At 36.4% G+C, this 16,433-nt stretch overlaps 1 protein-coding gene across 3 annotated transcripts in view; it reads left to right on the top strand.

The window, feature by feature from the left end:
- CSTPP1 (centriolar satellite-associated tubulin polyglutamylase complex regulator 1) overlaps positions 1–16,433 on the top strand; it is a 202,422-nt gene that overhangs the window by 70,679 nt on the left and 115,310 nt on the right. For all 3 annotated transcript variants that reach the window (XM_007181174.2, XM_007181173.2, XM_057552975.1), the window contains one exon: positions 10,225–10,355. In XM_007181174.2, the coding sequence (XP_007181236.1) occupies positions 10,225–10,355 (131 nt within the window). The remainder of the gene's footprint in view (positions 1–10,224; positions 10,356–16,433) is intronic.

Here is a 16,433-nt window from a genome sequence, read left to right as displayed (position 1 = left end):
AATTTGAAATTATTTCAAACTTAAAAAAAAATTGACATCTCAAGGGAATAAAACCAACAACTTAAGGAAAATGAAAGAATTTGCTCAATGAAGTTTAAATACTGGTTTTTGGAGAACTCTGTTTGAGGCAGGCATCTGATATACTTTTGTATGGCCTTTAAGATATTTTTAGGAACTTTTTTGTTTGATTTTACAAGTAAGATTGATAACTTTTTTTTTTCAAAATTTGTGATCCAGTTTTATTTATTTATTGAAGTATAGTTGATTTACAATATTATATTAGTTTCAGATGTACAGCATAGTAATTCGATATTTTATAGATTACACTTCATACAAAGTTATTATAAAATATTGACTATATTCCCTGTGTTGTATGTTACATCCTTATAACTTATTTATTTTATACCTAGTTGTTTGTACCTCTGAATCCCCTCCACTTATTTTGCCCCTCCGTCTACCCCTCTCCCCTCTGGTAACCACTAATTTGTTCTCAAGATTCATGACTATTAAAGAACATTACAGTTTAGTTAAATACAATGAAAAATTAATAAGAAGGTACATTTTTATGCAGGTAGAAAGTTTGTTTTGGATTTCTGGTCATAGTGGCTTGCAGTGTTTGTGATTTGGTCCTCCTATCCATTCCAAACACACGGTAATGATAAAATTTTCTGAGAGAAAATTTAAAGGATATAGCCATGTGTAAAATCAATATAAATTCACATATAGACCAGGAACTAAACAAAACCACAGTGTTAATGGAACTAAAACCTTAGGCCTCCTGTGCTCTGGGTTCAGAAGCAAGCATAGGTAACTAAGTGCTCATTTCTCATGGAATAGTAAAGACTAAAAGTGTCACACACAGGGCAAGAGACTAAAGCCAGACTTTTCTTCCTCCACCCCTTTAAAGGGGATTCAAAAAAAACTTATTATTGCTCTCTGGGAAATGGCTTATATAAAACCTGGGAGTACAAGAGGAAGCAGACACCCTTGTAGTCAGGACTTAGTCTTGCTACTCAGGTCTAAGCTACTCAGGGATTCAGTGATAGTCTCTGTGGTCTCTGTGATATCCCCAGTATCATCAGGAATGGAGTCTTAAGTCATCCAATATAAGACCTAGTTCTGAACTAGGATCTGTCTCCAGGAGACAGTGAGAGAATAAACAAGTAGAGAGAATAAATCCTGCCACTTAAGATGAGTTTGCACACTGCAATTCCAAAACATATAAGGAAAACTGATGCTAAGAAAAAGAGCCAATAAACCCAGCAATTGAAATATAAATTTACTCCAGAGAAAATAAAGTTAATTAATTATTTTAAATTGATTTTGAAATGAAGTTTAGGATCCTCAGGGAGAAAAAAGAAGGAATAGTAGTAATATAAAAAGAGAACAAAATATAGATAAACAACAAGGGTTGTACTGTATAGCTCAGGGAACTGTATTCAATATCTTATAATAACCTATAATAGAAAAGAATATATACATATATATATCTGAATCACTTTGCTGTATATGAGAAACTAACACAACATTGTAAATCAATTATACTTCAATAAATAAATAAATAAAGAGAGAACAAAAATTGGGAAACAAGAACAGGCAAACTGAAACAAAGCCATGTATAAGCCTTAAAAGATGAATTGAAAGTTCTAGAAGTAAAAAAGTTAATTGAATTTTTTAAAAACTGAGAGAGAATGAGCTCTAGACCAGACATAATAGAATAGAGAATTCATAATTTAGAAGATAATACTAAGTGTAACACAAAGATCAAGAGATAAAAACTATAAAAGGACCAGTGAGAGACACTGAGAGGCAACAATGTATATCTAATAGGAGATTTAGAAGAAAAGGATAGAGAAAATGGCAAAGAAGCAATATCTTAAAAGATACTGGCTGAGAACTTTACAGATTTGACAAAATACATAAGTCAGGTGAAAGTCCTGAGCAAGATAAACAAAAATAAACCTACATGGTAGACACATTGTAGAATCTGCAGAACATTAACGATAAAGAAAATAGCTTATATGAATGATAAGAATGATTAACTCCATCAAGAATGTCAGGAGTTTGACTGCTGGCGTCTTGACAACAATGATAGGTGCCAGATGACAATGGAGTAGTGTCTTTAAAGTGCTGAGGGAAGATAAATGGCAATCCAGAATTCTCCACCTGGTTAAATCGTAACTCCAGAGGGTAAAATAAAGATATTTTCAGGAAGATGAAAAGCAAGAGTATTTACCGCCCACAGACTTTTGTGTAAATGACAGGTCTATGAGTATTCAGAAATTCACAATTCAGAAATCAAAAAAGCTTAAAAAACAAGGTTTTTTTGGTAAGTTTTCAGCAAACTCATTTGTGGGCACACTTGACCTGATCTAGTTTATGAGGCTGTCTTTGGTCTTTATTTATCCTACCTAGTGTGACTATATGTTTCACTGTGGAAATTTTAATATGCTTGACTGTGGGCTGCTTCCCCGGCCCCAGTGGATGTGTTATATCACAGCTAGTTTGTCCAACATGTTGCCTTTATAAAATCCAAAAATTTGTCAGTTCCAAAACAGAGAGGTCCCAAGGATTTCAGATAAGTGATTGTGGACCATTCTTTCTTTACTTTTTTTCTTGAATAATTTCCAACTTTTTCCCCCAGTTTTACTGAGATATAATTGACATACAACACTATATAAATTTAAGGTGTACAGCATAATGACTTGACATACATATATGTTGTGAAATGGACCTTTCTTTTTTTTCTTTTCTTTTTTTTTTTTTTATCTTGAGGTATAATTGACATACAATGTTATATTAGTTTCAGGTGTACAACATAATGATCTGGTATTTGTATATATTGTGAAATGATCACCACAGTAAGCCTAGTTATTATTCATCACCACACATAGTTACAGAATTTTTTTCTTGTGATGAGAACTTTTTAGATTTACTCTCTTAGCAGCTTTTAAATGTGCCAGTATTATTAACTATAGTCACATGGTGTACATCACATCCCCATGACTTATTTATAACTGGAAGTTTGTACCTTTTGACCCCCCTCACCCATTTTGCCCATCCCCCGAAACGGTTGCCTCTGGCAACCATCAGTCTGTTCTCTGTATCTATGAGCTTGTTTTTTTGTTGTTTTGTTTTGTTTTTCAGATTCTTCATATAAGTGAGATCATACAGTATTTGTCTTTCTCTGTCTTATTTCACTTAGCAGAATGCCCCCATTGTCCATTCTTGTTGTCACAAATGGCAAAATTTCCTTCTTTTTTATGGCCAAATAATATTCCATTGTGTATATATATCACATTTTCTCTATCATCACTTCATCTATCAGTGGACACTTAGCTTGCATCTATATCTTGGTTTCTATAAATAATCCTGCAATGAACATGGGGGTGCAGATATCTTTTTGAGCAGTTCTTTAGATAAATACTCAGAAGTGGAATTGCTGGATCATATGGTAGTTCTATTTTTAATTTTTTGAGGAACCTCCATACTGCTTTCCATAGTGGCTGCACCAATTTACATTTCCATCAGCAGTGCACAAGTGTTTTCTTTTCTCCACATCCTTGCCAACACTCGTGATTTCTTGCCTTTTTAAAAATATCCATTCTAACAGGTGTGAGGTGATGTCTCATTGTGGTTTTGATTTGCATTTTCCTGATGATTAGTGCTGTTGAGCACCTTTTCATGTACCTGTTAGCCATCTGTTTGACTTCTTTGGGAAAATGTCTATTCCAATCTTCTGCCTATTTTTTAATCAGATTGGTTTTTTGTTTTTTTGTTTACTATTGAGTTGTATGAGTTTTTTATATAGTTTGATATTAACCCCTTATCAGAATATGATTTGAAATATTTTCCCCCATTCAGTAGGCTGCCTTTTCATTTTGTTGCTGGTTTCCTTTACTGTGCAGAAACTCTTTAATTTGATGTAGTCCCACTTGTTTATTTTTTCTTTTGTTGCCTTTGCTTTTGGTGTCAAATCCAAAAAATTAAAATGGACATTTCTTAGAGGATGAATTCAGCAAGAAAATAATTGAACCAAGAGAGAAGGAGCAAAAAATAGTAATGAGGATAAAAATTGGTATGAAATGTTGGTAAACTTAATTAACTATTGACTAAAAATTAATAACTATTTTTTACATTAAAAAAAAAGTAGAGTCAAAAGAAATAAAAGACATCCAAATTGGAAGGGAAGAGGTAAAATTATCTGTTTGCAGATGACATGATCCTACGTACAGAAAATCCCAAAGAATCCACAAAAAAAGCTACTAGAGCTAATAAATGAATTCAGTAAAGATGCAGGATACACAGAGGCAGGATCAGTTGTGTTTTTATTCCAGCAATCAACAATCCAAAAAGACATTAAGAAAGTAATTCTACTTACAACGGCATCTAAAAGAATTAAGTACTTAGAAATAAATCTAACCAAAGAGATGAAAGACTTGCACAGTGAAAACTGTAAAACACTGCTGAATGAAATTAAAGAAGACCTAACTAACTGGAAAGACATCCCATGTTCTTGGAAAGGAGGACTTAACATTGTTAAGATGTCAGTACTTCTCAAAGCAGTCTACAAATACAACACAATCCCTACCAGAATTACAACAGCTTTTTTTCACAGAAATAGAGCAACCAATCCTCAGATTCATGTGGAATTGCAAGGGCCTCAAATAGCCAGAACAATCTTGAAAAAGAAGAATAAAGTTGGAGGGCTCAAACTTCCCAACTTTGAAACTCAATACAAAGCCACAGTAATTGGAACAGTGTGGAACTGGCTTAAGGACAGACATATAGACCACTGGAATAGAAGAGAGAACCCAGAAGTAAACCCTCATATGTAAGATCAATTGATTTTAAGAAGGGGGCCAAGGGTACCATTCACTGGGGAAAGGACTGCTCAAAAAGCCTTTCAACAAGTGGTGCTGGGAAAACTGGATACCTATCTGCAAAGGAAAGAACACTTACCTCACACCTTATATAAAAATTAACTCAAAATGCATCAAGGACCTAAACTTAGAGCTAAAACTATAAAACTCTTAGAAGAAAACAATCCAGTGTCTTCTTGACATTGGATTTGGCCATGATTTCATGGATATGACACCAAAAGCACAGGGAACAAAAGAAAAAATAGACAAATTGGACTTCATCAAAATTAAGAAGTTTTGTACATCAAAGGATACTATCAAGAAAGTGAGAAGACAACCTACAGAAAGAGAGTACATATTTGCAAATCACATATCTAATAAGGGATTCATATCCAGATTATGTAAAGATCTCTTACAACTCAGCAGCAACAAAAAATGAATAACACAATTCAAAAAAGGACAAAGGGCTTAAATAGGCATTTTTCCAAAGAAGATATCCAAATGGCAATGAGCCCATGAAAAGATATTCAACATCATTAGTCATTAGGGAAATGCAAATCAATACCACAATGAGATACCTCTTCACACCTGCTAAGAGAGCTATTAAAAAAGTAGATGGTGGTTGGGACTTCCTTGGAGGTCCAGTGGTTAAAGCTCCATGCTTCTGGGGCTTCCTTGGTGGAGCAGTGGTTAAGAATCTGCCTGCTAATGCAGGGGACATGGGTTCGAGTCCTGGTCCGGGAAGATCCCACATGCTGTGGAGCGACTAAGCCAATGCGCCACAACTATTGAGCCTGTGCTGTAGTGCCCGTGAGCCACAACTACTGAAGCCCGCGCACCTAGAGCCCGTGCTCCTCAACAAGAGAAGCCACTGCAATGAGAAGCCCACGCACCACAACGAAGAGTAGCCCCCGCTCGCCACAACTAGAGAAAGCCCACGCGCAGCAACAAAGACCCAATGCAGCCAAAAATAAATAAATAAATAAATTTATTTAAAAAAAAAAGACTCCATGCTTCCATAGCTGGGGACATGGGTTCAATCCCTGGTCAGGGAACTAAGATCCCGCATGCTGCACAGCACAGCCAAAAATAAAAAAGAGGGGGTGGAATCACAGATGTTGACAAGAACATGAAGAAATTGGAACCCTTCTGCATTGCTGGTGAGAATATAAAATGGTACAGACACTGTGGAAAACAGTTTGGTGGTTTCTCAAAACATTAAACTTAGAACTACTGTTTGATGCAGCAATTCTACTCCTTGGCATGTATCAAAAAGGAATTGAAAAGAGGGACATGAACAGATATTTGTACACCCAAGTTCATAGCATTTTTCACGGCAGTCAAAAGGTAGAAACAACCCAAGTGTCCATTCACAAATGAATGGATAAACAAAATGTGGTATATACATGCAATGGAATGCTATTCAGTCTTAAAATGGAGTGAAATTTGATGTATTCCACAACATGGATGGACCTTGAAGACATTATGCTTAGTGAATTATCCAGAAATAGAAGGACAAACATTGTATGATTCCATTTAAATGAGGTACCTAGAATAGGCAAATTCATTAAGACAGAAAGTAGAATAGAGGTTACCAGAGTCTGGGAGGAGGCTAGAAGGGGGAGTCATTTTTTAAATGGATACAGAGTTTTTGTTGGGGATGATGACAAAGTTTTGGATATAGATAGTGATGATGGTTACATAGGATTGTGAATATGTTTAATGCCACTGAATTGGACATTTACAGTGGTTAAAATGATAAATATTATGAATGGTTAAAGTGATAAATATTATATATATCTTACCACAATAAAAAAAGTTTTTCAATTAAAAAAAGGTAGAATTCAAATTCTAGAAAATAGTATCAGAAGATGAGAAGAGTGCTAATAAGTTATTTAAGTGTACTTTGTTCCTTGTTTTGGAGCGTGATAAAGATGATTAATTTGACATTTAAAAAATGTATAGCTAAATATGTATGTTAAATTTAAGAGAAATACTAAAAGATTATAGATTCTGTCATAGCTTCCAAACTAATGGGGGGGTGATATTTTTTAAAAACTTTACTAACACACTAAAAAGTAGGAAAAGAGAAAAAAAGTCAAAGAATAACAGTTCATAGAAAAGACAAAATAAGGGACTTCCCTGGTGGTCCAGTGCGATCCTGGGGAACTAGATCCTGCATGCCACAACTAAAGATCCTGCATGCCACAACTAAAGATCCTGCATGCCGCAACAAAGATCCCACATGCGGCAACGAAGACCCCGTGTGCTGCAGCTAAGACCCAGGACAGCCAAATAAATAAATATTTTTAAAAAAAAGACAGAATAAGGGCTTCCCTGGTGGCGCAGTGGTTAAGAATCTGCCTGCCAATGCAGGGAACGCGGGTTCGAGCCCCAGTCTGGAAAGATCCCACATGCCGTGGAGCAACTAAGCCCATGCTCCACAGCTACTGAGCTTGCGCTCTAGAGCCCCTGAGCCACAACTACTGAGCCTGCGAGCCACAACTACTGAAGCCTGCGCACCTAGAGCCCGTGCTCCGCAACAAGAGAAGCCACTGTGATGAGAAGCCCATGCACCACAACAAAGAGTAGCCCCTGCTCGCCGCAACTAGAGAAAGTCCGCATGCAGCAACGAAGACCCAATGCAGCCAAAAATAAATAAATGAATAAATTTATTTTTAAAAAAAAGACAAAATAAGATGGCAGAAATTAATCAAATATATTAAAAACTTACTAAAATACAGAGAATGTAAGATTGGATAAAAATCCAAATCCAGCTGTATAGCACTCACAAGAGAAGTATCTTTTAAAAATTACCCAAAAAGATTGAAATTAAAAGCATAGAAAAAGATATGCCAGGCAAATACTACTAAAAAAAAAAAAAAGCTGGTATTGCAGTATTACAATACTAATATCAGACCAAAGTCCTGGACTTTTAAAAAGATGGTAGAAATTTGACTTTCAGTATCACTAGTATGGCTAGTTACAAACATAAATCCTGATACTTTCTGCCTGGTGTTATTCATCTGTTTTTTTCTTTTCTTTCTAAATCAACTACCACAGACATTTATGGAGCAGTATCTACTATGTGTTAGGTAATGCAATGGAGACAAAGATGAGTGCAGCCTAATTGATTACTGTATAGAGTCTAATAGAGGAAATATGTCCAGTAACTTTAAAACAAGGCAGCAAATTGTGAGTACCATTAGAGAGTTATAAGTGAGATATGATGGGAATTGGCTATGGTGGGTGGAATCAGGAAAAGATTTCATGCAAAACATGGTATTTGAGATGGATAGAATTTTAAGAGATGGAGGTAGGAAAAAGATATTTCAGGTTGAAGAGAAACACTAAAGCTTTGAGCAATCGTGTTTTCTGCTTTTTCTTTACAGCCATCTTATCTAAAAGAATTTCACTGGTTATACTAAGATTTTCTATTAACTCTTTAGGTAATGATTCTGATCTCCATACTGATCAGCTACATGATCAACTGATCATCTGATTAGCTCCATACTAATCAAACATTTCTAATTATTTTTATTTTTAATTAAATGTGAATTTTATTGGTATGAATTATCTAAAGGCAATAGTGTAAATACAATTTATGTCTTTTTATATTCAGTATTGTAAGACTTTGCCCTATCAGTTTGTTGTATAAAAGTCCTATTTTATAAATTCTTATGTATATTCTATTCATCTATATAATGAGGCTCAGCTAGATTCTTCAATGCATAAATTACTCCCTAGCTTAAAAAAAGATATTTTTTAAAAGCTACACTAAGGATATAATTTCACGAGTATTAGTTCCTTTACAGCCTAGACCATGACCTAGACACCAGCATTTTTCCCCTGGGGGTTGTGTAGCACACTTTGGGACTAATTCTTTACTGGGTAGCTTCATAAATTTAGGCTAGAATGTTATCATTTGCTAGACTTCATTTGCTAGAAATGTGGCCTACTCCATTTACCTGTAACAGCTCATTTGCTTTATTTCTCATTTTCCTTTACTCAAGACAACAGCACTGCAAACTGCGTAATTAGGTTAACACTTTCGTTGCTTTTTAAAAATCTCTCTCCTAATTCTTGGCCTCATACTTCCTCATAGTACCTTAGATTTCTATGCTGGCTTTCCATGGGGGAAGAAGGGTATGTAATTTGCTTTTTCATACAGTGTTGTTAATATTGACAGAAGGAGGCTAATTTTATCCTGTGATAATATACTCTATGTTAAAGACAGGTTAAACACTTCCCTCTGAACTTGGTCAGGGAAAAGGAAAATGGATTATATGGCTCCTGAAATTTTTTCCTGTTCAATTCAGAGATTTAGAATTTTTCCCCCTTTAAATGCTAAACAAATGAAAAGTGACACTTGGAATTACCACTATCCCTCTGTTGCTTGCCATCTTCAGTTTAATGTCTGCTTCTCTACAAAGATTAACATATTTTCCACTCATGATTTACTTGTCAGGGACTTTAGGAGTTTTCTGGAACCAGAAGTCTGCCTTTGGTAGTGATGATTACTGGATAATTGCCTATTCTTTGGTGGATTTTCCATTTTTAGATTACACCAGGCTCTACAGCCTTTATTTCTTTGGCAGAAGAACCCAAAGGCAACGGAGTATATTTTTTCCCCTTCCCCAGCTCAGCTTAAACAATGACTCACTTGGGCCCTAGGGCTTTACTTCATACTCTCATTCAGGGGCCGCTTTCTACCCTTGTTTTTCTTATTTGCCTTTAGTGTCTGTCTGGAACCTTTTATATCCTTTGGCACACGGATTTTCCTCTAACGTTATTGTCAGAGAGGTATACAACACCACCCCCAAACTGGAACAGACAATCCAGTTATGTTCCCATAAGCCATGTTGTTCTTAAGACAGCTGATATAGGTCAGAGAGAATACAAAAAGAATATCTTTAAGGAAACATAAATTTCAAGTGGGGTAGAGGGAGAAGTATTCTTCAAAAAGATACGAGTGCCAGTGTCATCCAGCTAAAGACAAAGATTTCCCTCTATTTGAGATGCTCTAATGACTGATTAAAACTTCCTCAGTGTGTGTGTGTGTGTGTGTGTGTGTGTGTGTGTGTGTCTGTGCATGTGTGTGTGTATGAGGTGGGAAGCACTCAGAGGAATTGGACTCCAAGAGTTTTCAAAGAGATATAGTTATGTGAAGAGAATTCCTCATAGAAGGACTTGGTCTAATCTATAGTTCAGAGTTTTTTTGAACTAAAAAAGTTTTTTCTTGAAAAAAAATCTTTTTTTCTCCTTTTGGGCAGTTGTTCTATATATTCTTGACTTTTCATTCTAATTCCAGCCTTCTGTAACTATCCATCTAATGATGATTTCTTGATTTTTCTCTTTGCAGTTTTAACAGTGTATGTCAGGGAACTCACATTCTTTTTCGGGAATTCAGCTTCATCCAAGCCACCCCTCACAATAGGGCATCATTCTTACGGGCCTTCTGGAGATGCTTCCGAACTGTAGGCAAAAATGGCGGTAAGTCTTCCCAAATTCTTTTCTTGCCTTCCTTTATTCCCTCCAAACTTCTTTCTTTTGCTCAGTATAAATACTGTTTTAGTGCATACTCTTCAAGGCTCTAGGAACACCTTTTAAGGAGCTATCTGTCTTGTGTCAGAGATACTGCCATCAATATTATTATCACCATCACCATCACCGTCACTGAAGCACTTATTAAGATCCAAGTGTAACTCTGAGATCTGTGTGCAGTAATTCATTTAATCTTCACAACGTCTCTCTGTGGTAGCTACTGTAATTCCCATTTTATAACAAATGAAACTTAGGATCAATTTGCATATTGTTGGTTCAGCATCTTATGATTATAACCCAAGGAAAATATTAAGAAAAACACTGATCAAAAATGTGTTTACTGAGACTTTATTTTGGTGATGTGAAGGGTGAAAGACCCTTATTGAGAGCTTCTTTTAAAAAAATGGCACTAAATTCTTACATTCAGAATATTAAAATAGATTAAATTGCTCCAAAATTTTCAGATATAGACTCTCTACATCAAAACCTTTGTTCACGTCTGTTTTCAAAGGCCTGTTCTTATTCCCATCTTCATATTATGTTTTTCCAAATAAGTATCAAATATCTTTGACAGTTTCTATAGTAAACCTAACTTAAAGTAGAGGAAGGCCTAAACTATTTCCTCATTCATTCAACAAATACATCTGGTAGACTTACCATGTGCCTGGTGCTGGGGTTATAGTAAGAAAATAGGTATGCTCCCTGCTTTCATTGAATTTGCAGGATCCCCTACGCTGCTCTAACTGATGCTACTGCGACTTTATATATAGCTACTGAAACTTTTTTGCTAAAACTCCTTCTACCTAGTTTCTGATTAGATCATTTCACTATCCCAAGAAATAGGTATGGTAGATATTATTGTGCCCATTTTATAAATAACAAAATTGTGTAACTTGCAGAAGGATTGCACAGCAGCAAAGTTGGAAATAGAACCCAGATTTACTAATATGCTATTTCTACTATTGACAAGTAACTCTAGAGATCATCCATCTCAATTACACTATTGTGCAAGTGTATTGATAATAGCATCATCTTCTTTACAAAATATATGACTAATAGTCGAAAATCAATGTGAACTCAATTTTAAGTGAACTAGCTCAGAAAAACTATCTTGTTGGTCTCCACATAAACAAAACTGGGAGCTGTGAGTGTATAGATGAATTTTGTACTATTTCATCAGAACCTGTCTTTCCTAATCCTTTCTCTGTCCCTTAACCAGTCAGCAAATATATATTAAATACTCATTATATCAAAGAATGGTACATATAGATAGAGCTGGTTTCTGTGAAATAGCACATGGAGATAACTATGGAAAATAATCTTCAGATATCCTTAATTCTTTTCATGACTTACAAGTGGGGCCTCTTCAGTAATTTATTTATTATCACAAGGGATCCGTATAGTGGTGGACTCTAAGCAGATGTGGTTTTCTTTATCTTTCTTATAGCAGCTGCCAGTGATTCATCCAGCTGCTGAGAGGAAGCAGCTCCAAGTTCTCCCTATTTCTCCTGTGCCACCAGTACGACCTAGATTTTATGCTGGATATTTATTGTCATGCTTCTTAATCAGACAGTCTCTGATTTCTTTTTTTTTTTAATTTTATTTATTTATTTATTTTTGGCTGTGTTGGGTCTTCGTTTCTGTGTGAGGGCTTTCTCCAGTTACAGCAAGCGGGGGCCACTCTTCATCACGTTGCGCGGGCCTCTCACTATCGCGGCCTCTCTTGTTGCGGAGCACAGGCTACAGACGCGCAGGCTCAGTAGTTGTGGCTCACGGGCCTAGTTGCTCCGTGGCATGTGGAATCCTCCCAGACCAGGGCTCGAACCCGTGTCCCCTGCATTGGCAGGCAGATTCTCAACCACTGCGCCACCAGGGAAGCCCTTGATTTCTTAAACACCAAATGCAACATTTGGGTCTAGGTGATCCTAAGATCTTTGGTTAAATAGTTTTAATATATTCTCAGTTTCCTCCAGGAAACTTCAGAAAATCTTTCAGTCCCAGAATGTGTCAGTCTCCAATTTTAATCCAGAATGAGCAAAAACACTCAGAGGCAAGATTCCAAAGGAAAGTATTTATTAAGTCCCATTTTTTCAATTAGAATGCCAAGTACCAGACACCTACTCAGTGGAGCTGCTATTATATTGTTCTCCTGCAGATAACTTCCTTAGAACATTATGTACATATTGTAGCATTATCAAGAGGAAACAAACTCTTCTGGGAGGTAGCAAAAGATGAGCTGGGTTCCAGCGTAACATATCTTAAAGTGAAGCCACCTGTAGAAAACTAAGGACCTTGATCCCTTCTGGCAAGAAATATTTTATCCCAGTTTTTAGCAAGTACAGAGATGCAATGTCATTCCTGTATGACTGAGTATTGAATGATGCTAATTTCCCTGTGTCTGAATTTCAAGTAACATCATGAAAACTGTAGTGAGTCTCTTGCTATCTAGACAACTTCAGACTCTTGGAAGCAAAAAGATCTACTCAAATGTAATAAGCCTTTAAAATTCAACTTCTCACTTTGGTATTTTTTTCAATACAGAAATATTAATCTAAATTTTCCAAGTTGGCAAAGATTGAAATTCCCTTGAAGTAAATCTTTACTTCTATTTAGGGATATTGGCTCAAAAGAGCTTTTATCCACAGTTTATTTTCAGTTTATGAGAATTTAGTTTTGAGCTTTGTGCTTTTACCAATGAATATATATATTTCATTTAATAAAATAATGATACTAAGGGAATTGTCCTCCTGCTATAAGCAACTAGAAAATCAGACAAAGTATCTGAAACAACTGTTTCAGACATCGGACCAACAGTCAGTGTGGAACTATGGTCCCTGAGAGGCAGTTACCAAGTGACAGTACAGGGAGATCATCAAAGAGTTGGTGGTTTAACTGAGTTGAAGAGGCAGAGGCTGGGGTTTAGGGAGGCCAAGGTGGCTAGTATTTGCAAGGCCAAGTACCAGAGAGAAGGGCATTGCTCACTTAGCTCCAGAGAGCTGCAAGGAGGTATTTGAGTCTTTGACTACAAACTCTGCACATGTGTGGGTTGGAAAAAGAACCACTAGAAAACAGTAGGCCAGACAATTCCTGGAGTACTCACAAGGCTAGTTCACACTTCTACCATCTAGAGTAGAGAAACCTCAAAATACACTGGGCATTGGATAGAGTCCTCAGCAGCTTAAGCATTAAACTGATCTGCAAGTAACTGCATATACCAGAACAAAATTCAATACTCCTTAAAGGAATTCAACAAAATCCAGCACTCAACAACATAAAATTCACAAAGTCTGGCATCCAACTAAAAATTACAGGAAGCAGGAAGATATGACCCATAACCAGGAGAAAAATAAATCAATAGAAACACAGACTCAGAAAAGACAGAGATGGGGGAATTAGCTAGCAAGGACCTTTAGACAGTTATTTTAAGTCATATAGATGTGCTCAAGTATGTAAAGGAAAATATGAATATGATTAGGAGATAAATGGAAGATATTAGAAAGATCTAAATGGAATTTCTAGATATAAAATATAGCATCAGAAATGAAAATAATGAAAATAATAGCAGTTAATATTTATTAAGTGCTTCCTATGTAGATTATCTCATTTTTCTAATCCTGTGTATTAGGTAGATACTTTTATTATCTCCTTTGCACAGAAAATAAAACTGAGATTTTGAAAGTTAAATAACTGGTCTAGGTCACACACCTATAAGTGTGTGACCAATGAATGACAAAGAAGCCAGAGAGCTGACTCGAGACAGTATTATGTTTTTCATGTGTAATGTGTTCTCCATCAGAGAGTGTATGAAATGCTGGAAATACAGATAAGTAAATGACAATGCTTGCCCTCAGAGAGCTCACATTCCAGGAGAAGAAACAGAGTAGCCTAGAAGTAGTTTCCTTAGGGTATAAGTGATTAGTAAAGCCTGTATGAGTCAGTGATAGCACAAGGAAAGAAATAGTTCTTCCTGCAGAAGTTGGGGAAGGCTCTAAAGAAGTAAAGACAATTAGGATGGATCTTGGAGTAGTAGAAAGCTGTTAAGCAAAGAAGGAGTACATTCTAAAAAGAAAAAAGATTTTTGAAAGTATGATGACATGAAACATCACAGTTCCTTTGGAAAATGGTAAGAAGAACAATGTGGCAACAGAAAATGATGCTGAATGCTTATTGTGCCAGCCACTGAGCAAAATGCTATACATGTATTCATTCATTTCATTCACACAACAAACATGAGTTGGTGTGACTATTATCCTGTTTTATATATAAAGAAACTGAGAAGTTAAGTGACTTGCACAGGCTGTATAGTTTATAAGTAGCATAGCTCATATTCAAACTTGTCTTCACAAAGGCCACATTTTTTATTAACTGAAGTATAGTTGATTTACGATGTTGTGTTAGTTTCTGGTGTACAGCAAAGTGATTCAGTTATACATATATACATATTCTTTTCTGTTACGTTTATTACAGGATATTGAATATAGTTCCCTGTGCTATACAGTAGGACCTTGTTGTTTATTTTATGTGTAGTAGTGTATCTGCTAATCCCAAACTTCTAATTTATCCCTCCCCAACCCCCTTTCCCCTTTGGTAACCATAAGTTTGTTTTCTGTGTCTGTGAGTCTGTTTCGTAAATAAGTTCATTTGTGTCAGATTTTAGATTCCACATATAAGTGCTATCATGTGGCATTTGTCTTTCTCTTTCTGACTTACTTCTGTTTTTTATTTTTTTTAATTATTTATTTATGTATTTATTTATTTATTTATGGCTGTGTTGGGTCTTCGTTTCTGTGCGAGGGCTTTCTCTAGTTGTGGCAAGTGGGGGCCACTCTTCATCACGGTGCGCGGGCCTCTCACTATCGCGGCCTCTCTTGTTGCGGAGCACAGGCTCTAGACGCGCAGGCTCAGTAATTGTGGCTCACGGGCCTAGTGGCTCCGCGGCATGTGGGATCTTCCCAGACCAGGGCTCAAACCCGTGTCCCCTGCATTGGCAGGCAGATTCTCAACCACTGCGCCACCAGGGAAGCCCTGACTTACTTCTCTTAATATGATAATCTCTAGGTCCATCCATATTGCTGCAAATGGCATTATTTCATTCACAAAGGCCACAGTCTTAACAACTCTGTTAGACTGACTGAACACATGCTACCCCAGGTAACGAAAGGCTTTGTGTGCTCTAAAGTTTATGCTTTCTCCCAAAGACAGTAGAACCCTATCAATTTGTGTGGTGTTTTCACATATGACGTTGGCACAAGCATGGAAACCAGAATGGAAGGTAGGTAGTAAGACTGAAGCCAGAGACCAGGTAGGAGACAATTGTAATCAAACAGGTAGTGGCCATGGAGATGAAAAGTTATTTAAGGAGATGGTTTTACAGGACTTACAGATTTATTGGGTATAGGATGTGGGAGAGAAAGAATCAAAAATGAATGCCGGAAGCTAAAATATTTCCAATTTCATCCCTCCCCTCCTTTTTTCCTTTCCTTTTTTTGTTTTTCCCTTTCACCTTTGATGTTTTACTCTGAATTTGCTGTGGTTTTTTCTTCATAGTCTAGGTGTATTTATTCATTCAATAAACAGTTATGTATTCGTTGTTAGTGATAAAGCAGTGAGTGGGTTAGACAGAAATTCTTGCTCTCATGGAGTGTGTGGTCTGATAATCAGAGATTGGGGGAAAAAAATCCCTGCTTTTATAAAAGGAGTTCACATTCCGGGAATCAGGGAATTGCAGTGGGTCTTTATGGCCATAGAATAAAAACCCATTACTTAAAATATCGAACGTTATAGTGGGTGAAGTGATCTCAAAGGAAAATGCAGACATTTTAGGCTGAAATAAAGCTTCTGGTCTGACTTCTCTATGTAATTGCCTCAAACTTCCGCTTGATTTTGCTTGTCACTAATCCTCATCCTCACCACTAAAAGCCATTCTGTGAGGATTAACGGTGCTTACTGCAGGAGTGAGGTGGCTGTCTTGTCCGAAATATTAAAGAGCATTTGTTTCCTTTGTAACTTTTTAAACAAACAAACAAA

Source organism: Balaenoptera acutorostrata, chromosome 9 (genome assembly GCF_949987535.1).
Source record: "Balaenoptera acutorostrata chromosome 9, mBalAcu1.1, whole genome shotgun sequence".
Classification (NCBI taxonomy): Eukaryota; Metazoa; Chordata; class Mammalia; order Artiodactyla; family Balaenopteridae; genus Balaenoptera; species Balaenoptera acutorostrata.
The sequence above is the reverse complement of the archived record's forward strand: the minus strand, read 5'-3'. Positions and strand labels throughout refer to the sequence as shown.